This window comes from Oryzias latipes, chromosome 17 (genome assembly GCF_053564925.1).
Source record: "Oryzias latipes strain Hd-rR chromosome 17, Olatipes_Hd-rR_3.1".
Lineage (NCBI taxonomy): Eukaryota > Metazoa > Chordata > Actinopteri > Beloniformes > Adrianichthyidae > Oryzias > Oryzias latipes.
The window spans coordinates 7,836,502-7,860,725 of NC_136253.1; the positions used below are offsets into that span (position 1 = coordinate 7,836,502).

Here is a 24,224-nt window from a genome sequence, read left to right on the forward strand (position 1 = left end):
CGCCAGTCTGACGCAGTCGAAATCATGTGATTGCCAAACATGCCAAGGCACAACCAAACCAAAACACTACAGCAACAGATGGAACATTTACTGTCATTTGCATAAAAACGTGTGTTAATAAGTTTCTGTTCCATGGAATGAAATAGAAAAAAATGTTCATTTGCATATAACGTTGTTAAAATAATTCTACTCTCAAACATTTCCTCCTCACCAGATCTGGCCTCATTTCCAAAACGTTTTTGTCAACTATTACTTCTGAATTTAGGTTGACCTTAAATGTGGATGTGTGGAAAACTAACACCAGCAGTTATTTGAATGTTAAGTAAATGACAACTTAAGAAAGAGAAAGTGACAGACTGAGCACCTTTATGAGCTTTACGCATGTTTACATTTCTTAGTTATTCTAACCATCATAGGAAGTTCAGTATTTTTGTTTTAATAACAGGATTTTAACAAAAATCTTTGCAGAATATGAAAAGAAGTGCAGATATGCAGCATTTAACTCCAGGTACAGTTAAACTGCATGATCATCTGCCCTTTGTTAGGGTTCCTGAAGACACCCTCCTGGTTCCTCCGGGGCCAAAGGTCAGTCTTCACCGTGCAGCCAGACCTTCCTCTGTCGTCCGTCTCACTCAGTGTTTCAATATTGCAGGTTGATTTCCCAGAGCTGGTGTCTTGAGAATGGAGTGGGGTCTTGGTTCTGCTGGATTCCTCTGGTGCTGCCATCTGGGTCACCGCGCTTTGTTTGGATAACCATTTTAAACAGGTGGAAACTTCAGGATGTCCTGTCTATTTTTTCAGGCAGAAGTGTAGAGTTCTAACTCATCCAGATAGCATCCTGGATTAAAAAAAGGGCCTCTGGTTTAGTCTGAAATTTCTCAGTTAAAGACAAAAAAACTTTTGGGGCGTTCCACCGTTTGGTTTTATAACATGAGCATTGAAGTACAGCAAAAAGGTCCAACAACTGAGATTTCAGAGGAATTTTAAATGAATCCAGTGATGCTTCAGGAGGCCATGGATGGTTGAGGAGTTCCTTTGGGAGCAGACCGCTTTCTTCGTCCTGAAGGAAAACATTTCATTTTTTTAACAACTGGTGTCCAAACAGTTTCACCAATATTAGCATTAAAGAAGAAGAAAATCTATTACAACCTAGTGATGAACCCGATCTATCATGTGGACTTGAATTCGACAGATTGAATCTAAAAGTTCACTGGAATGTGAGTGAAGTTTAGCTTCGCCTGACTTAACATTCTCTGCTGCAAGAAGAAAACAGTTTTTGACAAGTTCATAGAGGAAAACAGGCAGAGTTTAGGACATCTCCTGGATGATGCTCCTTCCCTTTTGGAATCAGGATCAGAATCAGGTTTAGAATCAGAATCAGAATTAGGTTTAGAATCAGAATCGGGATCAGATTAAGGAATAGAATCAGGATCATAATCAGCTTCAGGTTTAGAATTAACATCAGAATCAGGATGAGGTTTAGAATCATAATCAGAATCGGGATCAAAATCAGGATCAAGTTTAGATTCATAATCAGGATCAGAATCAGAATAAGGAATAGAATCAGGTTCAGAATCAGGATCGGGTTTAAAATCATAATCAAGATCAGGATCAGGCATGGAATCAGAATTAGGATCGGGATCAGAATAAGGAATAGAATCAGGTTCAGGATCAGGTTTAGAATTACAATAAGGATCAGAATCAGGTTTAGAATTAGAATAAGGATCAGAATCAGGTTTAGAATCAGAATTAGGATCGGGCTCAGAATCAGAATAAGGAATATAATCAGGATCAGGTTTAGAATAAGAATCAGGATCAGGTTTAGAATAAGAATCGGGATCAGAATCAGGATCAGGTTTAGAATCAGGATCAGGTTTAGAATCAGGCTCAGAAACAGGTTTAGAATCAGAATCAGAGGTTGTAAAAGTTGAACGCTGTAGGAGCTTCTGAGAGCAAAAACCTTCAAGTTTTCATCCGCTTCGTCTGATTCACAGATAAGAAAAAGGTCTTCCAGGGTTTGATGCTGAATTCATGTGTAGCTCAAAGCTCAGGAAAGTCATTTCTACCAAAAAGTGTTAGCAGGTGAGCATATGTGTGTCTGCCCCCCCCCATGCCTTATTACACCTGGATCCCAGAAAAAAAAATTCTGTTTGATTTGTTTTGCTGTCTGTTCAGACGAGTGTTCAAAGGCTCCATATAATGATGCCAGCATGATTTGTTCATTTGTTTTTTTTTAACTCAACTTTAACCTACAGTTGAATTTTGTGTGAATATGTTATTAACAGGAGAAGGATGTCAGAACTGAATATGAATTTGGATCCAAAAAAAAAAAAGGGATACACACTAGAAATAAAACAGATTCAAAAATCTGTGAACTGCTTTTCCTTTTATAAAGATGTTACAGTTATGAAAGGATGTCCACCTATGTAAAGACATTTTACATCTGCAAACAAAAACGTGCAGCTGTAAGAAAAAATGCAAGTGCAGCATAATGTGCACTTGCAAAACCAAATTATGTTTATGTAAAAAACTATTGACGCACGTATGAATCTGTTTTTTGCACACTGGTTGAAGTCTTCTCTATTGTAAAATCCTCCTCAGTGGGTTATTTTAAGCTCAAATCAAAACAGACGTAGCTTCTCCAGAGCGGCAGGAGCTCATTAGAAATTCACTTTTGTGTTGTGGGTGAGACTGTTGGCACGGAAGTTAACCTAGCTAATTTCCCAGCATGCCCTGGTTTACACTCTCACGCTAAAGACAAGCGCCTCACAGGCCCAAGCTAACGTTAGCTGATTGATTAGTTAAGATGCTGCATGCTGATTGGCTCATCTGCGTACACCAAATATGTTAAAGTCACAGGTTGTAACGTATGTTTGTGTCCGGTGATCAAAAGCACACGTGTGCGTGTTTATGTGCTGTTGTGACGACCTGTTAAATATGTCTGAAGCCTGAAGACATTTTCACAACACAAATGCTTCCACGGTTTTTACTCATAGATTATGAGGTTTTCCTAAAGCACATCGTCATGCATGTGTGAAGTGTCTTGACACGTGTGGACGTCATTTTGCAACTGCATCGTGTTTTTAAAAGGAATGAAATCTAAAAACGGCTCCTACAGAAGCTGTGAGTAACTCCACAGAGCTGCAATGGGGACAATCTAACCTCATATGTGTTTGGCTGGAATTCCAGACCGACTGTTGTAGCAGGACGAACATGAATGATCTTCACGTAGACAGAGATGTTCAGCAGCTTCTGTGCTCAGATGTGGCTCACTCTTCATCTCTGACGTTGTTGTCTCAAAGAAAGTCTGCCGATTCTGATCAACGGCTGCTTACCTGATCATCTTCAACCCCTGACCTGGAGTTTGGTGCTATGGAACTGGATTAGGAATACATTGGACACAGAAAACTGTTCTGGTTCTCTCACCTACAGACGTTCCAGTGGAGCGGCCTACAGAACCTCCGTGATGTCCCCGTTCTCCTTTGGAGTTTGCAAAAGCAATCGTCACTTTGCTGCCGTCTATCTCACAATCCTCCATGGCCTCTTTGGCAGCTTTACAACTTTCTTGACTCTCAAAGTCCACAAAACCGAACCTGTTGGAATAAAAATCATGAGTAACAGAACAGGAGTTCCTTTCTGGCCGGCAGGACTCTGCCTGGGTTGATCTTTGTCGTCATGCTGGTCCAGAATTCCTGCACAGCTAAAAGGTTTAGCTTAGAGAAGTGGTCTCCAACTCTCAGAACGCGGACCAGTACCGGTCCATTGGACAGCTGGTCCCATACGACCTACGGCTCATTCTTGACGTGTGTCAAGTTACTCGGTCGTGTGTCTAAAATCCATCCGCTACTTTAAAGCGGCTGCACTGACCACTACATTACAACCCTTAAAGGGTTTATACCGTGCGAAATCAACTTTTTGAGCTTTTAAGTGTATAATAATGTTCATTCCTCACTATAAACAACCCCAAAGTGGTATTTGGATCCATTCATGCATTTCTGAGTATTCCTCTAAAAACCTGCTCTCTGAGCACCAGCCCCTCCCCATCCACCCAAAAAGGAGTGGGTTCTCACATTGTGATGTCACAAAGTGAGGAACCGCCTCTTCCAGGAAGAGTCTGCACTGCCAGCCCCGCCCCCAGACTAACACACACGTCCACTTTCACTGTGGAGCTAGCGTTGATCGGCTAACTGCTTTCATTTATATGAACAATATGAACATCCATATTCTCCCTAGGATGATTTCATGAAATGGGCGGCACCCACAATGAGAGAAAGGAGGAGCCACAGAGAACGAGTCATTTTACTTCCGGGTTGGAAAATGAGCTGCAAAAATAACTCATGTTTCATAAAAATTGTTTTTTAGTGTTCCAAAGGTAGTATATGATCATCTATATGGATATAGTTTACTCTGAAAGGCTTAAGAAAAGCAGGGTGTAGGCACTTTAAGCAACCGCCTGTCTAATGTTACGAGAATGCTGCTAATGAAGTTGTTCAAACGGTGGATTCACTTTTATTATTACATTTAGAAAATAGCCGTTTCAGTAACTCTTCTTCTTTTATGTTTATCCATCAGGTCAGATTTTTCAGCTTCCACTTGGACAGTTCTGGGGAAATCTAAATCACATCTAGGGCTGCAGCTATCGATTCTTTTTGTAATCGATTAATCTAGCACTTAATCGATCGATTAATCGAGTAATCGGATAAAACGACTTGTGTGTGTTTTTGAACGACCAAAACAAATAATGCATAACAAAAATGACGTGGTTGTAAAATGAACAAGCATTTGATTTTAAAGATCCGCTCTGATGCAAATGTTACTTTTGGTATTTTTAAGTTGGTCTTGAGAAGTGGAGGATGGGGGGGGGGGGGGGGGGGGGGATGCAGAAGACTTTGAAAGGGTGGCACAACACCAAAGTGGAAAGCCATTAAAAATAAAAGAATCAGAAAAACATATTTGATCATTATCATTGTTTATATTTCGTGTAAAAATAATGCTTTTGTTATTTTTGGAATGCTTAAAGAAGCCTCGCGGTCCGCCGAAAGGCGAGCTACCGCCTGTCCCAGCCCCTGCCTCTCGGCGCCCCCTCGATGCTCTTAGCTGAGTATCCCGCGGAGTCCGAAGCCTTTACTTTGAAAAAATTAGAGTGTTCAAAGCAGGCCCGGTCGCCTGAATACCGCAGCTAGGGGCTCTCGCTGCCCGTCGAGGCGGCCCGCGTTGGTCGCCGCGGAGGGGGCGCGGAGCGGCTGACGCCGCCCCTTGCTCGCTGCCGGCGGCACGCGCGGGTCCCGCGCCTAAGGCGTCGAGGTTCCAGCGGTCGCGCAGATGTCTTCTGTTCAGATGCTGAATCATGGAAGATGTGCTGTTGTGGTATGCCAGCTCTATTTTGCAGTAGAGACACTGCACCTTGTTCTCTTCTTTATTAAGTGTGTAATGATCCCACACTTTAGACAATTTCTGCTGTTTATTTATAGATCTATTCACCGCCATCGCGCCAACTAAATTCAAAAGGTCCGTGTGAATAAACGGTCCGTGTGACACAATCAAATCCCTGCGCCGCGCGTATAGTGCCCGTTATAGGAATTTAACGAGGCTTCGAGGCAGAGTTTTTGCCTCGAGGAATTTTTGTAATCGAGTAACTCGAGTAACTCGACGAATCGTTTCAGCCCTAATCACATCTTAATGGTTCCTACACCAAATCTAGTGAACAAAGAAATGTTAAAGCAGATCCAGACATTTCCCAGGGGAGCCAAATAAACGTTAGCCTAAAAAGGGAAGGGAAGCTGAGAGCAAAAAAATAAAGAAAGAGGACTTTAGCCTCGTACAGACAACTATGGTCTGACATTAAACTGGTCTGAACTGGGTTGCCTTAGAAAACCTGCCGTTGGTGACGATGTGGTCTCTGTGGCTTCCTAAACATCTTAGAAGAGCAGTTTGGGTAGAAGTGTGAAGCAGATCATGGGATAATAACCAGCACTTCCAAAAGCAAAAGACTGAGCATCTAAATTACCAATAAATGAGCCCACCATGACCCAGCAGATAAGTGTTTCAGAAATAAAATCCCAGACTGCTGTTCCTGACCTTTTGGAGAGTCCAGTGGCCGGGTTGACGGGGACGTGTGCCCTCAGCGCTCCTTCAAAGGCGCTCTGCAGCGTCCGGGCTGTGGTCTTCTTAGCGAGACCCAACACCACCAGAGTTTTAGGCTCAGCTGAACCAGGAAATAATGATTTATTAATGAGATCATTCACACTAAAAGTAAATACACAGTTAAGTGAGAAACAGGAAGGGGCTCTGTACCGTTAACCGTTTCTGTGCTGCTGGTGCCGGGGCAGAACTCCGCTTTGGCTGTTTGTTGGCAGATCTTGATATTTTGGGATGCCCGGAACGCTTCCTCAGCCTCTTCCACCGACGGGACCTCGACGCGAGCATCCCTGAGCCTGCAGACAAACGCTGGTTCAGTTTTCAGACGCTCCGCTTCAGTGGGCGGATCAGAGGCCTCACCCTTTTCCCGTGCTGCCGGTTTGCTGCAAGCGGACGCTCACAGCTTTCTGGAGATGCTTTTCCTCCACTGCATCCGCCAGGCTGCTCACAACCAGGACACTGCTGGGAGAAGGTGCATCTGTGGGAAGGAAGAGGAATGGCTGTCAGATAAATGGAGATGTGACCAATGGCGGACTTCGTCTCCACGGACGCCACTCACTCTCTGCTCTTTGCTGGTCAGCTCCGGCTGGAGGCTTGCCGGCGTCTCCGGCTCGAGCCACGACCAGAACTCTGCCGCGGAACTTCACACCTTGTTTTTTATCTCCCGTCCTTTTAGCAATGCGCGTATTTTTAAACTCCACAAAGGCAATGCTGTCAAAAGGGAAGATTTGACTAAATACATCTAATAGAAGTTCCTTCTAACACAGAGCAGTGATGCGTCTTTAGGCTGACTGAGGGTAAATCTGACATTCCAGACCCTGGACCGCTGCTTTAAACGATTTAGAGAAGAATTGGAGCCAAACTGACTGACAGACCCTCTGAAAGCTTTCACTGGGGGTGTGCATCCCTGCCAAACTCCTGAATCAACTTTAATGTACAAGATCACAGATGGATGGGTTGGCTTGATTCAATTCAATAATTAATTCCTTTCAGCAAATCTGTTTGGTTATGAAAAAGATGTTTCTTTGTTGTGATTCTTTTCAATTAAAAAAAAGGCAAAACTTGTAAATTGTTGTAGAACTTGATAGTGAGGTACCAAAAATACCACATCTTTTGAATCAAGATCAATTTAACCATTAAAACCTGCTTTTGTTTTCTAGCTCTAATCACAATGAAAGATGGGAGATTTAAGGTTTGACTACTTTCTCACATGAAAACAATCGGTAGTTTTGAATTTTTTCTTTTTGTGATAAACATGATTTTCCCTCAAAAGTCTTTGTCTGTTCCGATTTCCTAAAAATGACCAATATTAATCTGAAATAAGACAGCATGGCGCTCCGGCCCGCCGTCAGGGCGCCGGCGTCTCACCCTCGACTCGGCCGTTTGCTTCGACCGGGAAAGCGAACAGCCACAGCATGCTTGAAGAATTTCAGGATGTCTTCTTTCTTTGCGTTGAAGGGCAGGTTCTTCAGGAACAAACTGCGAGCCTCTTTGACTGACAGACACAGGACAGACTTTGGTGATTTTCTGGCTCCTTCTCAGCCTGAAGCACATCAGATTGTGGCGTTTTACCTTTCTTGTCACGCGGGGCGGCTTTTTTCTGCACCCTTCCCTCACTTTTGACCTTGGCTGTGGCGATCTTCAGGGGCACGTCCAGAACCTTTTCTCCGTCCAGCATCAGACATTTCTGAAGGTCCATTTCTGAGGCCAAATCCACAAACGCGTGTTTTCTGCCACAGAAGCAGAGCAGACGTTTCGGTCTGCAGCAGGCTCCACACAGTTCTGTTACTTTCAGAACATACTCACTTGGACCGGTCTAAGCGGACGTCTTGAAACAATATGCTCTGCGTCATCAAGTACGCTGCTAAGGAGTCTCTGACCTCATCACAGGATTTGGAGCGGTTCAGGTTTCCAATGTAAGCACAAAATTCTGAAACAAAGAGGGACAAGTGAAGGCAGCACTCAGGTAGGAGCTCTAAAGATTCCTTCTGACCGGTCCCAGGACTGCTTACTGTGGCTGGCCAGCTTTGCCGTCTTTGACAGGGAGGCGTCTGTGCTGGGCTCTGCGCCCCTCTTCCGTTCTGCGGCGGAAGGCAGACCAAAACAAAAAGACACGTTTGATTGCAGACAGAGTCCTGGAGCCCCCATTCGTTAAGACCACTGCACATGGAGACATGTCAAAACCGAGACAGAAACAGAGAGGCGCACATTTGACGGCAAACATCCCTACCTGCAGAGCTAAATGCACAGAAAATTGCAGAGAAACTATGAAGGTTTTCCTCATGTGTTAGTAAAAACAAACACAGATTACATCATTTCTGGCGATTTAACATCATTAGTTAAGTTAGTATTGACTTATTACAGACATGTAAGTGAAAAACCTTTATTTTGTTATCAAAGGGCCTATATCATGCTATACTCAAGTCTTCAGAGTAAACTATATCCAGATATATGACCAAATATTACCTTTGGAACACTAAAGAACAATTTTTTTATGAAATAATAGTTATTTTTTCTGAGTTCCTTTTCCAAACCAGAAAGTAAGATGACTCGATCTCTGAGGCTCCGCCTTACTCTCCTTGTGGGTGCCGCCCATTTCATGACATCAACATTGATTCGGCCTCAGCAGCGTGTCTGAGTTTGTCCCACAAAAAGAAACAACATCCTAACTTTTACAAAGACTGATGTTTACAGAAAATGAAAGCGTTTAGCTGATCACTGCTAGCTCCACTGAGAAAGTGGGCGTGTCTATTAGCCTGGAGGCAGGGCTGGCATCAGACTCTTCCTGGAAGGGGCTGTTCCTCACTTTGTGACATCACAATGTGAGAACCCACTTGTTGTGGTGGGTTGGGAGGGGCTGTTGCTCATAGAGCAGGTGAGTGAGGATTGAACATTATACTAAACATTAACAGCTTAAAAGCTCAACACGTTGAGTTCACATGATTTAGGCCCTTTAATTCTAAAAATCTAGACGTGATTTTTTTTCCCAACAGAGCTGTTTTCGTAAGGGAGGCAGGAAATAGGTTTTATGTTGCTTTTAGTTTAAGCACATGATAGTGTTTAATTCTAAAACTCTAAAAACTCTTGAAGACCTTAGCATCTCAGACATCTGCTGCTATTCTGTGGCCTCTATACCTTCTTGTCCGCTTTCCTTCACGTCTTGTTGCATCTTCATGTCAGGGGGGAGGCTGGGGGCTTCCTCTGTGGCATCAGCTGCAGACATCAACCAGGAGGAGCATGTAGCAAACGGTAGGAAACTGTCCTGACATTTTTCTACATTAGAACAGAGTTCAAAAGGAGACGCATTCAGAGGGCTTCAGCAGAATACTTACTGCTGTTCGGGGTCTCCGCCTTCTGTTTTCTTGCACCCTGAATCAAAGAATCGGCATTAATCACGTGACCAACTTTACGTCTTAAGGACAGATGCGTGATCTAACCACGTGCTAGCTTGTCTGCCTTAAGGCCAATACTAACGTAAACTCTGATTTTATTAGTCTAAGGTTTATTAATCTAGAATCATAAAGTACTCTTACGTGTGACTTTACCATCTTCTGTGTGAAAATAAAAGTAAAAACTCCGCCGCAAACACTCTCCTCCACCTCACTGTGGTAAACACACGTGCACACAGCTACAATCAACACCACGCATGCGCCAAACAGAAACTACGGGTCCCCGCAGGGAGAAATTGTCCAAAGCGCATGAATTGAAACTTTAGCAGGAAGTTTGATTTTGTCTGTAGCGGCTCCAATGTTTAGATAAAGGCAATAATTGCGGAATAAAGTGAAATTAACTGTTTATTTTATGTCATTTTCAGCTGATCCGTTCAGTTTATTGGTGGTCTCGTGTTAGTTTGAGTGAAGCTAAACATTTAATGTGTGGGCGAGCTCTCGAGAGGGAATTAGCCCCCCAATAATCTTCAACTGATTGGTAGAATCTCAACCAGGCCAACCCTCGAAGCCGTCTTCTGCTCGCGATACAACCTAAAGCCGATCGGGAGGTTCGGGGAAACGCGGTCCAAGGGTCGAGCCGCCGTGTCAGCAGCCTAAAGTCCTCCGACCGACTCGAGGCGGAGCGACCATGAACCGCGCGGGATCTGCCTGAAGGAGACGCGTCATGGGGAGCCGCAGGAACGGCTTCAGAAACGAAAGGTTCGTCCTGTCGGTGGACGTTGGAACGACTTCCATCAGGTGTCACGTTTACGACAAGGAAGCCAAGATCCGCGGGTCCTGCTCGGAGAAGGTGAGGCGTTCACGGACACCTTGCGCGGCTCGTAAACATCTGGTCATGGTCTCCATTCGTCCTCCAGGTTGTCCCTCTGTTTCCGGAGGAAGGACACGTGGAGGTGGACCCAGAGGCTCTGTGGAAGAGTTTCATCTCTGTGGTCAGAGGAGCCGTGACAGGTACACCGTGACCGTGGGAGACCGTGCATGCATCTGCTGTAACTTCACAACCTGAAGCTGTTCTTCAGAGATGTGAGCTCTTCCCGAGAGCATCAGCATGTCAGAGTGTGGCAGAAGGTGTGGAGACCCCTGATCTCCTGCAGAGCCCTGATCTCCTGCAGAGCCCAGGTCTCTGAAGCACAGCGGCACTAGGAACCAAACTACCAACCTTTCAGAGGAAAATTTTCTCATCCAGCTGCTTCTCTCTACTAAATCTGATTTTCCTGCAGAAATCCACATTTCAACCCAGTTTTCCTAATCCTCTACATTTGATACACAAACAAGATTGATAGTTTCTCAGAGATGACTTGAGGAGGAAGATGGTTAGCATTTGGCCTCTTTGGTGCAGGTAACCCTCCCAGTGTCTGTCTCCAGATCTGGTCCATCTCCACATGTCCTTTTTATCTGGAAAGACATGAAACAATAAAGAGAAGAGGCTAACCAATGAACGTAAAAGACGTTAAATGTTTGCGTTTCCGTAAACATTTCTGATCTGGGTTTGAAGCGGAACAGAAACCATCAAACACTATCAAAGATTTTTCTATTCATGTTTTGGGGTCAGTTAAATAGCAGCCTTGCTCAGAGGAACTCAAGTCTCTGTAAGGTTAGAGTGAAAAGAGGAAAAGAAGGTTTGGCATCTGCTTGATTTGCCAAAAAAGGGAAACACGTCAGAGGAGGAGAGAACTGATGTATCTGCTCCAGGCTTTTAATTAAATCTTGTTGTCTGACTAACCAAGAAACCTGGTTTTCTGAAGGTCTTGGTAACGTTGTCAGTGTTTGCAAATAGGAATTCTGATGTGCAGTAATCAATGAACAGAGTTGACAAAATCCCTTGTAGCTTTGACAAAGAGAAGTCGATTCTTGGATGTGAGTGGAAAAAAAAGGAAAACATCAAGAAACATCTCAGCAAATCTGAAAGAAACACGACTAAAGAAAGAAGAACAAATGTATTTGAAACAAATGTCAAAAGGATCCAAACTAGCAGGTCTGACAGGAAAAGGGGAACCAGCCAATGTTCTTGAAGTTACTGAAATGTAACAGTTTAAAAAACTCTAAAGTTCTTTTTATATTTTTGTTAAATAGATTTGACTTTTGCATGTAAACGTGTCGCTGTTGCAGCAGCTTTAGCCGTTAGCTATTCTTTTACAGTCAATGCTATTAGCTCAGAGACGGTTGTTATTTTTAAATAAATGAAAATTCACAAGTTTTACAAGTCATTAGGCCACCAAGAATGCTGCAGCACTGCCAGCAGCATTTGTTGGCTCGGTGAAAGTGGAGCGACCGTGATCCCGGCGGCTGAACTTCATGCGTGCTCCTGTTTCCCAACCTGCTGCTGGTGTCTGCTGCGCCAAAGCCTGGGAGAAGGCGGCGGCAGCAGAGCCTCTGGCGAGGAGCAGCACGCCCTGAATGTGTATACATTTACAGGGTCTGTGCATTCCCATTCCTACGTCCATTTGTTTTGTTAGGGGAGCCAGAGGGAACTCCAAACCAAAGGTAAAGGTGATTTACAGAGGCGAAGCACTCTCACCAATCAGGAGAGAGCTTGTTGGAAGTCCACACCTCTACCCAGACTCCAGGAGGAGCTGTCAGTCAAACGTTTTGAATGCTTAACGTGAGACGGCATCTGATTGGTCCGTTTATCACGTTATATGAATAAAAGAGGATTATCCAGAAGATGTTAAAAAGGTATCAGATCCAGAACGGTTCCTCTGACCAATAGAATGAGTGACCAACAGCTGTTTATTTCTCTGTAGAGTCTCTGGGATTTTGACTTCTTGGAGCCACTTCCTGTTTGGAACGCCAGGGGGAGGAGTCACTCAGTCCAGTTCTCATTAACAGTGAATGGTTGTAACGACATTCATGTCATTGCTGCGGTTACGTTGGGTGGCCAACATCTTCACTTCCTCCCTGAGGCTGGTTTAAACCAAAAGTAAAAACGGATGCAAAACAAAAAAACCTGTAACCACTTGGTGGTTTGTTGCAAACTCAAGCTTGTAAAAAATAATAATAGACCGACTTCCCAACAGAAAGTTCAAACTGTGGGTAAGATCACTTTTTTATTTACTGTTGTTAGAATTGGAGGAATTCATTTGATGTTTCAAATCAAAGCTGATCAGAATTTGAGGCATTTGATTGGCGTGTCCAGTAATCGGGTCCAAACGGACCCGGTTGGGTGTTGGTTCTGCATGATTCCCCTTTGGTCCAGCAGCTGTCTGCAAAACTGTGGGTTGGGGGTTTGACCCCCAGGCCTGACAGCAGTTCTTCACTTAGAATAACTGCCCTCAACTTTAAAAATGAAGGCCCTGTTTTGAAACTTTATTGACAAACAACAAAGTAACAAATTACTGGGGGAAAAAGCATCATAACAGCATCTTTCATAAAGAATTCACATCCCACAAATGTTTCAATTTAGTTTAAAAAGAACATACTTTAAAAGTCCAGAGTCCCTCATCAGGCAGACACTGGTGAACATCGGTGAACTGATCTGACCAGTCGGCACGTTTGGAACGAGCCCTGGGGTTAAGTGGGAGGAGTCTCTTGATGCTGCGTATCCCCAGCTTTCCTCTTTGGCGTTCTGACCAAACCATTTCGGTCTTTGCGTTCCAGATGCAGGCATACGGATGCACCAGGTTGAAGCTCTTGGCATGTCCACCCAGAGAGCGACCTTCACCACCTGGGACAGGTAAATGCTGCAGACGCTCCATGCTGCAGGTTCCTGCTCTGGGTTTTTGCTCATTTCTACCCCTTTAACAGGAAAACGGGGGTTCCTTTTCATAACTTTATCAGCTGGCAGGACCAAAGAGCTGCAGACCTGGTGAGGTCCTGGAATGCATCCTGCACCATGAAAGTGAGTCAGCCCAGCATCATCGTGCACTTCTGCACATTTTCAAAGGAATGCGGTTGAGAGTCTGGACAAAGTCCTGCCTCGTGGTCGTTCAGGTCAGCTTCTGTGTACAGCAGCACCTTTAGTGAGGCTGATAACATCAAATATTCATAGGAACTATGCAAAAAAGGGATACAAGCATCACATTTGGCATAGCAATTTTCTATAGGACACTTGTCAAATCTGCCCGACTGGCCATTTAAAAATCCAAGATGGGGGTCATTTATCAAGATGGCCACCAGAATGAACTTTTGAAGCCAAGTCGTTCATAGAAATGCATCTATTTGGTCATTTTGAGGGATCTGGGTGTCTAGCCACTGCTTTTTGGCATGTTGAGTTGAACTTTTCTAGCTTTATCACCCTAAACTAAATGTTAATGTATGTTTTTACTAATAAATTAACATTTTTCCTGTATTTTGGCTGTATGAACAGCTTTTTGTACTGGTTGCTGGTGATTTTAAAGCATCACTTACAGAAGTTACGGTTTGTGTTTGGGTTTGGGTTGTAATACAGGTAGTACATTTGTTTTAGCAGTCACCTACACCCCCACCCCCCCATTAGCTCACAGCTTAAGTAGGTGAGAGGAGCACACAGTCCATGTGTGTCATGGAAGTAGTCCAGTGTTAAATAAAAAGTGTGTTAAGAGAAGGAATTACAGCTGCTGGATGGAAATTCAGATGCATAAAAAACAACAAACATGAGAAACCAAATTAATGTTACATTTTCAAAACTAGAAAAGATATTCGACATGTGAAGGAACATATAATTAGACACTAAGATCTCTCAAATGGACCAAGTAGGTGTATTTCTATGACAAAGATGTCTTTGGAAGGCCATTTCCGTGGCCTTGTGGAGAAATGGCTGCCATCTTTTCACATTTTCAAATGCCCAAACGGGCAAATTTGACAAGGATTCCCTACAGAATCATCGTGGTTGTTTCAGGATCAATACTGTTATCTGCCCTCTGTTTAACATCACCATCTCCATGCCAGGGGATGAAGAACCAGCTCAATGGCAGTGTCTGCCCTGAGACTGGGAGGTTGTGGGTTTGAATCCACAGACGCGTGATACTAAAGAGTAGGAATGTGTCCCTCCTGTCCGTCAGCATCAAAGGTTGGATTAGGTGCTAGACCCCTTGATGGGCAGCTGTACCTGCATGTTCCCTCGCCCTGGTCCAACGGGGGAGAACAAGGAGAAACTGGCTCCTCCTCCAGTTGCGGCTGTGGAACGCCATGGCTGTCTGTGAGGCCTTCACAGACGGTCCAGAACTTTGCCTGCTGGTCAGTGAGGTCAGAAAGGCTCCCGCTGGCCTTGAACTGTCCTGGTTGGGTCGTGCCAGAAGAAAGGAAGCTCAAGAGGAAAACGTTGTCGTCCTCAGTCGCGTTCCAACTTAAGGAGAGCAGATCCACAGGAAGTAAAAGCAACGAGGCCAACAGAACCAGAACCAGAGCTGACCTGTGATGGTTTTAATCAATCAATCCATCAATCAAGTTATTATTTTTACAGCACTTACAAAAGCAGAGGCAACCAAAGTGCTTAACATAAAATCAAATACAATCACAAACAATATGACACAATAAAGAAACAATAACGATAAAACATCCCTCCTTCATGTGGAAACCCCTGAAGTTTCTTCTGGGTTTTTTTCCAGAATCCGTATTTTTAAGGAGCTTTTCCTTACAGAGGAGGGGGTTCAAAAGGCAGGGATGCCCAGTTTAGTTTAGTTTAGTTTAGTTTAGTCATTACCTGTTGAATTTTATGACTTGATATTTTTTATGATTCATGTTTATTACAGTTACCGGCATGAAGCCCATTGAGACGACTGGTGTTGTAAATATTGGGCTATTGAAATCAAATTGAATTGAATCTTCAGATCTTAGGACTGGACACGGACAATAAACATGTAAAAGCTCAGAAAGATACTGAGCTGCCAGACCGTTCAAACATTTAAAAGCCAGCAGTAAAATCTTAAAAATGATTCCAAAAGACACAGGCCCAGGTTTTGAAGCCCAAGCAGGGCTGTTGTTTAGGCTGCTCAGGTCACATTTCACTTCCATTCACAGTTTGATCCAGTTCCCTTTTCCTTCAGAAAAGCGGCTGGACTTTAATCCACTATTGAGGTTCACCAAAGGGTTACAGTCCGTAGAAAATCCTTTGTTTGGGATTCAACAGCAGTTTTCTTCCAGAAACGTCTAACGGGTTTCTGGCCCTTGCAGGTCATCCATGGTCTGATGAAGGTGGCGTATTTCCTGACTCAGCAGAAGCGCTACCTGGCGGCGAGTCTGATCGTGTTTTCCCCCCAGCACGTCACCATGCGGTTGCTCTGGGTTCTGCAGCGCTGCGCACAGGTGAATGATGGGAGCTCAACCAGCAACCTGTCGGACCGCAACCGACTCCTCCTGAGCAGGACGGCCTCATGAAAAACTCCGTCATGTTCTGTTTTCAGAAGCTCCGGCTCAGAACTGATCGGATGAAACCTTGTTTGCTTCTCGGCCTTTCTGCAGGTGCGTCGAGCGTGTGATGAAGGCACCTGCTGCTTTGGGACTATAGACACCTGGCTGCTCTACAAACTCACTAAAGGTGAGAAAACAGGCCAGAGCAACTCTGACCTCCAGTTTATGATCAGAAGGAACACAATACCAGGCAGAATGTCACCAAATAGAGGTGAAATAGACTTTTGTTTTTCATCACATATCGGAGATATAGATCATTTCTGTCCTCTTCCTCCGCCGCCTGTTTACCTGCAGTCATGTGTGGCTCTTTGAGAGAAAGAAGGAGAAGAGATTTTTCAAGTTTTTACCAAAAACGGTCCAAAAACAATGTCCTTCCTTCTCCAAAAGCCACAGAGGTGAGACCTGCAGGAAAATCCACCCTTCTTTATCACAGTCAATGATTCAAAAGCCTAACATCGTCGTTTCATTCATGCTTTTTAAGAAAATGGTACCATATTTTAAAAACACACCCGTTCCTGTACCATTTTCATTGTTTTTCGTTTCATTTAGTGAATTTTGCAAACAAGTTAATCCGCCTGTAAAACAAGTTTTCTATACTTAAGATACATTTCCTAAAAAAAAGACCTTTTAATAGACTAACTAATAATAAACCTGAATCCTGTTCATTAATAAACCAAAATGAGGTGTAAAGTTCTTTACAGAGTACTTGAAAGGTTTTTCAGTGCATGCATGTGGTGTGTGTTTGTGTGTGTGTGTGTGCGCGCGTTTGTGTGTGGTGTATGTGTGTGTGTGTGTTTGTGTGTGTGCGCGCGTTTGTGTGTGGTGTATGTGTGTGTGTTTGTGTGGTGCCTGTGTGTGATGTGGTGTGCGTGTGTGTGTGATGTGCGTGTGTGTACCCGTGGTCTGCATGCGTGAGTACGTACCTGTGTGTGGGTGCGTGTGGTGCGTGTGATGTGTGTGTGTGTACGTGTGGTCTGCGTGCGTGCGTACGTACCTGTGTCCGTGTGTGTGTGTGTGTGTGTGTGTGTGCGTGTGATGTGTGTGTGTGTGTACGTGTGATCTGCGTGCGTGCGTACGTACCTGTGTCCGTGTGTGTGTGCGTGTGATGTGTGTGTGTGCCAGCGTGTGTACATACCTGTGTGCGTGTGGTGTGGTATGTGCGTGCGTTCGTGAGTACGTACCTGTGTGTGTGTGCGTGTCCGTGTGTGTGTGCGTGTGTGTGTGCGTGTGGTGCGTGTGATGTGTGTGTGTGTACGTGTGATCTGCGTGCGTGCGTACGTACCTGTGTCCGTGTGTGTGTGTGCCAGCGTGTGTACATACCTGTGTGCGTGTGGTGTGGTATGTGCGTGCGTTCGTGAGTACGTACCTGTGTGTGTGTGCGTGTCCGTGTGTGTGTGCGTGTGTGTGTGTGTGTGTGTGCGTGTCGTGCGTGTGATGTGTGTGTGTGTACGTGTGATCTGCGTGCGTGCGTACGTACCTGTGTCCGTGTGTGTGTGCGTGTGATGTGTGTGTGTGCCAGCGTGTGTACATACCTGTGTGCGTGTGGTGTGGTATGTGCGTGCATTCGTGTGTACGTATCTGTGTGTGTGTGGTGTGGTGTGCATGCGTGTGGTATGCGTATGTGCGTACGTACCTGTGTGTGTGGTGTGCGTACGTGCGTGCGAGCAGCTTGGACAGAGCTCTCTTTGTCTCTCTTGCATCACTGATTTGCTGCTATTGTTCAGGAATGCTGCTGCTCTGCAGGAGGGACACAAACTGCCTTCATGGGGCTTTTTCCTCTGTTTGCCATCACACTAACGATGCCCCCCTCCCTCCCCCAGGCCGTGTCCATGCCACTGATTACTCCAATGCCAGCTCCACTGGGATTTTTGACTCCTACCAGGTTTGCTGCAGCTCCACTGTGAGCTTTTCCTGTTTCCTGCCTGTTTCCTTTCTGAATCCATTCTCGTCTCTCAGATGTGTTGGAGTGGTTTTCTCTGCTCTCTCGTGTCCCTGCCGCTCTCCATTTTCCCCACAGTACAAAACACCAGGTGAGGATCATTTATGAACAGGTAAATATTTGGAGAAGAGTCCATGGGGTTAACAGCCCAGCAGCCCTGCGGCTGGGTCCAGAGGTGCAGATAAAGTCTAGAAAAAGACTTAAAGCTCCTCAGACAGTGAGGATGCACAATGGGGAGCATGAGTGTCAACATGCAGCTTTTCCTCTGCACCCCGCCTCCTCCTGCACCTCCTGTCTTATTCCCTTAAACTTTGACTTAACTAAACGGAGTCAAAGTTTATTTTTCTAAACTTTGTATCAGTGAATCTGGACTCCTGAACCCGGCTGGTCCGTGCGTCGGTCCTGACGTTCTCCGTTTGTTTCTACAGCTGATCATGAGTTTGTTTTGCTGCTTATCAGCGACTGAGTTTGGACGGATGGACTTGCTCTTTAAAAACTGGACTTCAGCTGTTTTCATGAGGACAGAGAAGCACAGACTGACATCAAGAACTCCTTTTCCCTCCTAAAAACTGTCGGGCTCGACATGCACTAAAGCTATCAGGCTAATATCAGGGGGACGAGATGATTTACAGTGGGAAGTCCAGGCCTGAGAATGAAGCATCCTGAGGGATTGTGAATCAGCCTGAAGTTCTCCTGAAGTATCCTAAAAACAGCCTAACAACAATCGTAAAGATCCTAAAGCATCCCAAAACGCTCTAAATCAGCCAGAATCAATCTGGAATATCCCTAAACAGCATCAAAAATGCCAAAACATCCCAAACTGCCTAAACAATCTTAAACCACTTGAAGCATCCCAAAACAACCCGAGACGCTATGAAACAGGCCTAAACATTCGGAAACACCTTGAGAGGCTCTGAAACATCCTAGCTGTGCTCCTCTTTGCGGATGTGTGAGCTACTGACCTCTGGTGGTGAGAAGTGGAAGTCCATCTCAGCTGGACAGCCAGACTCACTCAGGATGCTTTTCTGTAACGCTCCAGCTCCATGTGACCGTCCTACTGCGGGGAATCTGTAACATCAACCGTCCAAATGAAGAAGCGTTTTTTTTTAATAAGCAACAAGGGAAGAATGAGAGAGGATCAAACCGCAAAAATACATCTTGTTAAAGTAGTTATTCTGATGCAAGACAGTTTAGAAATGACTGTCAAATGTTTTATCTTTCACACTAAAACTGTTGTCCTTCCGTCTGCTGTAGTGTTGATCTTTCTTTCAGAGAAACCCTAAAGGTTGTTCTTCAGACTAGAGACCTGATGCATGCTGGGAGATAATGTGTGTGTGTCTTCTGATGCATTAGTCATAACTTTGGCTCCATCGACCCGTCCATCTTCGGAGAGCCCATTCCCATCATGTCTGTGGTGAGTCTCTGCATTAGACGCTCCATCACCTGCATGACTATGCAATTTAAACCCTGCTGATGTTATCGTCAGGACACAGTTTTCCAATCAGGATGTCCAAAAGTCCCAACAGATCCACAAGAATGATTGGAAAATCAAACTTTCTCTGTGTGTTTCAATTGTTTTTTTTTTTTACATATATCATCATTTTTTCCCAGTCTGACTCATGCTGACTACATAATAATGAAAAAGCAGAATGGCCTCATGTACAAACTGAAAAAACAACTCGGTTTCATTCTTTTTATTTCTTAAAGGCCAAATCCAAACCTGGTTTGTGTCAAAGTTCTGCAGAAAGCAGGAAGAACCAGACAAAATGGTTGAGAGTTGTGTGCATGAGTGTGTGTGTCCATGTATGCATGCGTGTGCGTCATTTAACCTTTGTTCCAATTTAAAGTCTGCTTCAGTTTGATTCACTCCAGATCCGTTAAAAGAGGACGGAGTGTCTCGTCTGGACTCGGCCCAGAGGGGACTGAGGGATTTTAGCCCCGCCTCCTTCAGCCGAAAAAGCCCAGAACAGAGTGTGTGAGAGTAGAGAGCAGTCGACTCAAACAAACGGTTAGATCAGGATGCTGTGGAAGAAGAGAGGCATTTGTGGGCTGTAGGTGATCAAGTGGATCCATCTGACGACACAGATGTGGAAGGTCACTGGAGACGGCGAGGGGCGGAGCTAAGGGCAGAAAAGCTCAGCTGAGACTGGATCTGCAAACCCGCAGAAGGAAAGACACGTGTGACTGAACGGGTGCATTGGTCCACACCTCAGACCGTATCTGAGCGCTTTCTGTGTTTGTGTGAACAGTGGCGTGCATGGAAGGCAAATGTGCATTCAAGTGGTTGCTGACCCCCCCCACCCAAAAACACCATTTAAAGACAAGAAAAATATTGTAAAAATGAAGAGAGGTCTTTGATAGAAAAACATTTCCATGAAGGACAAAAGATTCTTAAAAATATATAAATGTTCAAAAAATCCTTTATGAAAAACTTCTATTTGCATAAATCAAATTAAAATATTTCTCTAAATAAATTAAACAAAGTTTTTTTTTAAAATAAATGTCACTTTTTCCCTCATAACCTGTCATACAGACATACAAACAAGGAATGAAATAACTTTAAAAAGCTTTAAAATGCTAAAAATCTTTACCAAAGATTCAAGTATGAAACAGTTGATTTTTCATGTTCCTAAGAACCAAAAACTGTCTGCCTCCATCTGTCTCTCAGCATCACAATGTGGTTTTCATCCCGTTTCTAGATGGCGGACCAGCAGGCGGCCATGTTTGGAGAGTGCTGCTTCAACGTTGGGGATGTCAAGATCACCATGGGAACGGGAACCTTCATGGACATCAACACCGGCAGCAAGCCCCATACATCAGTGGCAGGTGACAGAGCCGTGCACGCACACGTGCACACACACACACCTGCATCCATCTTTCCTACAGGATGACCGCAGCTCCGCCTCCCTGCAGGTCTGTATCCTGTCGTGGGGTGGAAGATCGGCTCAGAGGTGGTGTACCTGGCGGAGGGAAATGCAGCCGACACAGGCACCGCCATCAGATGGGCGCAGGAGCTAGGTGAGCATCGAGCTTCTGTGGTCGCCGCTCTGTGGTCGCCGCTCTGTTTCTGGGCTCTCAGGCTTTTCCAGTTCAACCAGTAGCTGAGCAGAAGCCTGGAGATGGCAGAGCTCTCTGTGGTTTTTGTGTGAGACGCCTGTGTGGTTGCAGAGCTCTTCTCGGACGTCAGCCAGACCAGCTCCATGGCTTACAGCGTGCCCGACTCGGACGGGGTGTGCTTTGTCCCGTCTTTCAGCGGCCTGCAGGTCAGTGCAGCTTCTCCTGGGTAGGATGCCGGTGCTAAACGTCAGGACATGATGTGGGCAGCATCGGCTCCACGCTCGGTAACGCTGTTGTCTGTTTTGTGTTTTCCTGCTGTCCCGGCTCTGAAGCGGCCTGTGTAAGTCTTCCTCCTGAAAGTTTTGTGCAAAGATGTGATCCCAGAACCCCTTTTTTGCAGAACTCAGACTGTGGACGTTTTTATGCGTCATAATACATAGTAATATGCAATTCTCAAAAATAGGCAATTCAATTTGAAATGAAGGTTTAGAACGTGAAAATACATTTTGTAATTTAGAATTCTATATTAAAAAAGTGACATTTCAATGCTTGGTTTGCCCTAAATTCATTGTAAAGTTCCTTAAAATCTCTAACATTGTAAAATACGGTGCTGTCAGAATTCAAATGAAATGCAAACTGTCAGATTCTCATGCTAACGGAAATTTAAAATGCTATAGATCGGCTTTAAAATGAATCAAAGGCAAACCATGTATTGAAATTTCATTTTTTAATATTGCATATTGAATTAAAAGTGACGTTTTCTGCCCTAAATGACCTTAAATTATGACTGAAAAAAAGGTCACTAACAGACCGGGGAGCATCTCATCAGACGGTCGTCAGTCTGACACGAGTGCATCTGCTTTAGGCTCCTCTGAATGATCCCAAAGCTTGTGCCTCCTTGATGGGCCTCAGACCCTCTTCCACCAAGAGCCATCTGATCCGGGCCATTCTGGAGTCTGTCGCCTTCAGGTGAGTCGTGCTGGCGTCAGGATTTCTCTCCCTGCGGGTTTAATCTGACGTTCATTCCTGCAGGAATAAGCAGCTGTATGAGACGATGCTGCGAGAGACCAACATTCCCATCACCAACATCAGGTGAGTTCTCGGCCTCCTCGCCGTGTGCCGGCTCTCATCGTGGCGGACGTTACTGAACCTACGCTTCTCCCTGCGTGTCTCAGGGTGGACGGCGGCGTTTCCTCCAACGATTTCGTCATGCAGCTGACTGCAGACCTATTTGGCAGGAAGCTGGTCAGACTGCAGCACAGAGAGATGTCCTGTCTAGGAGCTGCTCTGGTGGCCGGACTTGGAACAGGTACGCCGGCGGCAGACTGAGGACGCATTCAAAGTAGCACAACTGAAGATGAGAAGCAGCAAAGTTTCCGTCTCTTCTTTAAATATCCTTAGCTCTGGCAGCTTTTGTTTCAAGTTTAGATCGAATGTGCTATTTCTGTTCATCTGCCAGAAGCTTCTTTGATAGGAAGCACCGCTCATCTGGATCCTGAAGTCTGGATCTGTCTGCAGGTTTCTGGAGGACACGCGATGAGCTGAGGAAGCTGCAGAGCACAGGTGAGGTGTTCCTTCCACGAGGAGCAGCCATGGGGGGTCCACAGGGGGAGTACGCCCCCGTCCTCCAGCGCTGGGAGAGGGCTCTGCAGCGCTCCATGAACTGGTACAAGTCCTGACGACAGACACATGGAGGAACGGCGAGGAAGCGAGACTGAGAACAGCTCCAGAGACGGCCGTGGAGGAAGACGTCTGAACGTCGGCGGGAATGCTCCCTCCAGGAAGAAGAGCAGTGCGGTGCTTCGGCCTGTGCGGCTGCTCCGTCTCTTACATTCCATCATCCATTATAGAATAAAAACATAAACACTCACTTGAGCACAGGTGTGAGCTCACCTTGGCACTAATAGTTTGCGTGATTGAATGAAACTAGTTGGTCTGAATGCATAGGTAAGGGTGTGTGAACGATATTTGTATTGTGTACATGTTGACATGTGAACATTTTTTGGAGCCAACAGGTATGTTTATAACATTTGAGTGTGTGTGTGGACAGGCCCTGCCCTTATAGACCTGTATTACATCTGAACCTCACTGTAATGAGTATAACCACCCAGAAACTTGTTGCTTTATGCTGCTTCATGCCCCCCCTTTCTAACATCCTTCTCTCTTCTTCCCTCCTTTCCTTTTCCGTCCGGTCCAACACAACAGACATACCTCTGGTTTGTCAGAAGATTCATAATCCCTGTTGTTAAAGTAAAATGTGTCCAACAAAAGAGGCCTTCAGCTCTCATCTGTTTGCCCAGCTGATGGACAGGAGAAGTTAAAAAAAAAACAGGATGAAAATAACTATTGGAAAGCATAAGCCACAGCCGGTAGAGACCAAACTGCACTAAACACCTTCACTTCCGTTTTCTTTTTTTTTTTCATTATTCCAAATTTTTGAAGGTGGTTTTACTTTCTTTTTAACTCTTTCTAAACCTCCTGTTTTTTTCTTGGGGGGGCTCCAGCCTCGTGCTGTGTTGGTTGGTGTTGATGGTGCTCACATCTTCTGAACAAGAGGCTATAGATTAATGTTAGGGGTGAGACGATTCATCGATTTATCCAACCAGATCTATTTGTCTGAGGCAGAATCGACCTAAACCACTAAAAATCCTTTCAAAATGAGATCCATTGATTATCGACCTGTGAAGGTCGAACCATTTGGATTGAGGTGCTGTAGGTTTATTTGACTCTAAGGTAGAAACCACCAATCAGAGCAGACAACACTCATGTGACGTCATTAACACGGATCAGTCCATCATTCCAGTCCAATGTGTGGAAAGACTTTGAATAAAGTCATGTGACCATCCAGTGTCTAGAATGTTCCCTTTGGATTCTCTGGATGTGGAAAAACAACAGTGGGCTGTTTTTATTCAGTTGGTTTTTGAGATGCAGATTCTGAAAGTTGAACATTAAGACATTTCCTGATCTGAGTTTTTGTGTAACTCCTGCTGACATGATCATCGTGAAAACTTTTGTGCGATTGAACCCGTGTGACTCAAATGACTGCAGCGCGTCCAGAATCGTCCTCAGTGGACGGCTGTGCCGCGCTGTCCTCAGGGGGGGGGGGCCTCCTGGCATGTCCTTCATTCACACTTTGTCCTAAACCTGTGGGAATAAAAGCGTTTCTGTGACAGTTCTCCAGGTTGGATGATGGCGCCTCACACTCCTCACGTGCACCGATGCGTGCACGGCGAGCTGTGCACGACACTGACCTCCTGCTAGACTCTGGGGGCGTCTGGGGCACGGTCAGGAACGATGACTGTCAGATGCGGCCA

The 24,224-nt window shown here is 45.0% G+C and overlaps 2 protein-coding genes across 4 annotated transcripts; one reads left to right on the forward strand and one right to left on the reverse strand.

Moving 5' to 3' along the window:
• Positions 1-349: 349 nt before the first annotated feature.
• LOC101156769 (nucleolin-like) lies at positions 350-9,814 on the reverse strand. Of its 3 annotated transcripts, none has more exons than XM_004078635.4 (13): positions 9,672-9,814; positions 9,471-9,507; positions 9,274-9,351; positions 8,151-8,219; positions 7,945-8,068; positions 7,711-7,868; positions 7,507-7,633; positions 6,698-6,849; positions 6,499-6,616; positions 6,295-6,434; positions 6,079-6,205; positions 3,427-3,593; positions 350-1,060 (listed from the first exon to the last, which is right to left on the reverse strand). In XM_004078635.4, exons 1-13 carry the CDS (start codon positions 9,684-9,686, stop codon positions 1,005-1,007), a joined length of 1,368 nt encoding a protein of 455 aa, XP_004078683.1. In that variant the 5' UTR covers positions 9,687-9,814; the 3' UTR covers positions 350-1,004. The 3 variants fall into 3 exon arrangements, with proteins under 3 accessions (XP_004078683.1, XP_020566427.1, XP_078790414.1); XM_020710768.2 differs by having other exon boundaries at positions 8,151-8,298; XM_078934288.1 differs by having other exon boundaries at positions 9,274-9,400; positions 9,672-9,792.
• A 431-nt stretch (positions 9,815-10,245) lies between these two features.
• gk5 (glycerol kinase 5) lies at positions 10,246-23,180 on the forward strand. Its single transcript, XM_004078636.3, has 16 exons — positions 10,246-10,377; positions 10,445-10,538; positions 13,185-13,260; positions 13,332-13,425; positions 15,678-15,809; positions 15,966-16,041; positions 17,735-17,796; positions 17,871-17,944; positions 19,207-19,267; positions 20,553-20,679; positions 20,767-20,871; positions 21,022-21,116; positions 21,776-21,879; positions 21,943-22,002; positions 22,086-22,219; positions 22,429-23,180. Exons 1-16 carry the CDS (start codon positions 10,252-10,254, stop codon positions 22,587-22,589), a joined length of 1,581 nt encoding a protein of 526 aa, XP_004078684.1. The 5' UTR covers positions 10,246-10,251; the 3' UTR covers positions 22,590-23,180.
• Positions 23,181-24,224: the final 1,044 nt, after the last annotated feature.

What these genes read in the sequence shown, in the direction of transcription:
- gk5 (XM_004078636.3), top strand. Translation starts at nt 10,252, where the DNA reads ATGGGGAGCCGCAGGAACGGCTTCAGAAACGAAAGGTTCGTCCTGTCG. An exon ending in GCCCCATACATCAGTGGCAG is followed by an intron (nt 20,680 to 20,766) that starts GTGACAGAGCCG and finishes GCCTCCCTGCAG; the next exon opens with GTCTGTATCCTGTCGTGGGG. An exon ending in CGTCTTTCAGCGGCCTGCAG is followed by an intron (nt 21,117 to 21,775) that starts GTCAGTGCAGCT and finishes CATCTGCTTTAG; the next exon opens with GCTCCTCTGAATGATCCCAA.
- LOC101156769 (XM_004078635.4), bottom strand. An exon ending in ACCGGCAGCACGGGAAAAGG is followed by an intron (nt 6,435 to 6,498) that starts GTGAGGCCTCTG and finishes GTTTGTCTGCAG; the next exon opens with GCTCAGGGATGCTCGCGTCG. An exon ending in GCCACTGGACTCTCCAAAAG is followed by an intron (nt 3,594 to 6,078) that starts GTCAGGAACAGC and finishes TTATTCCAACAG; the next exon opens with GTTCGGTTTTGTGGACTTTG.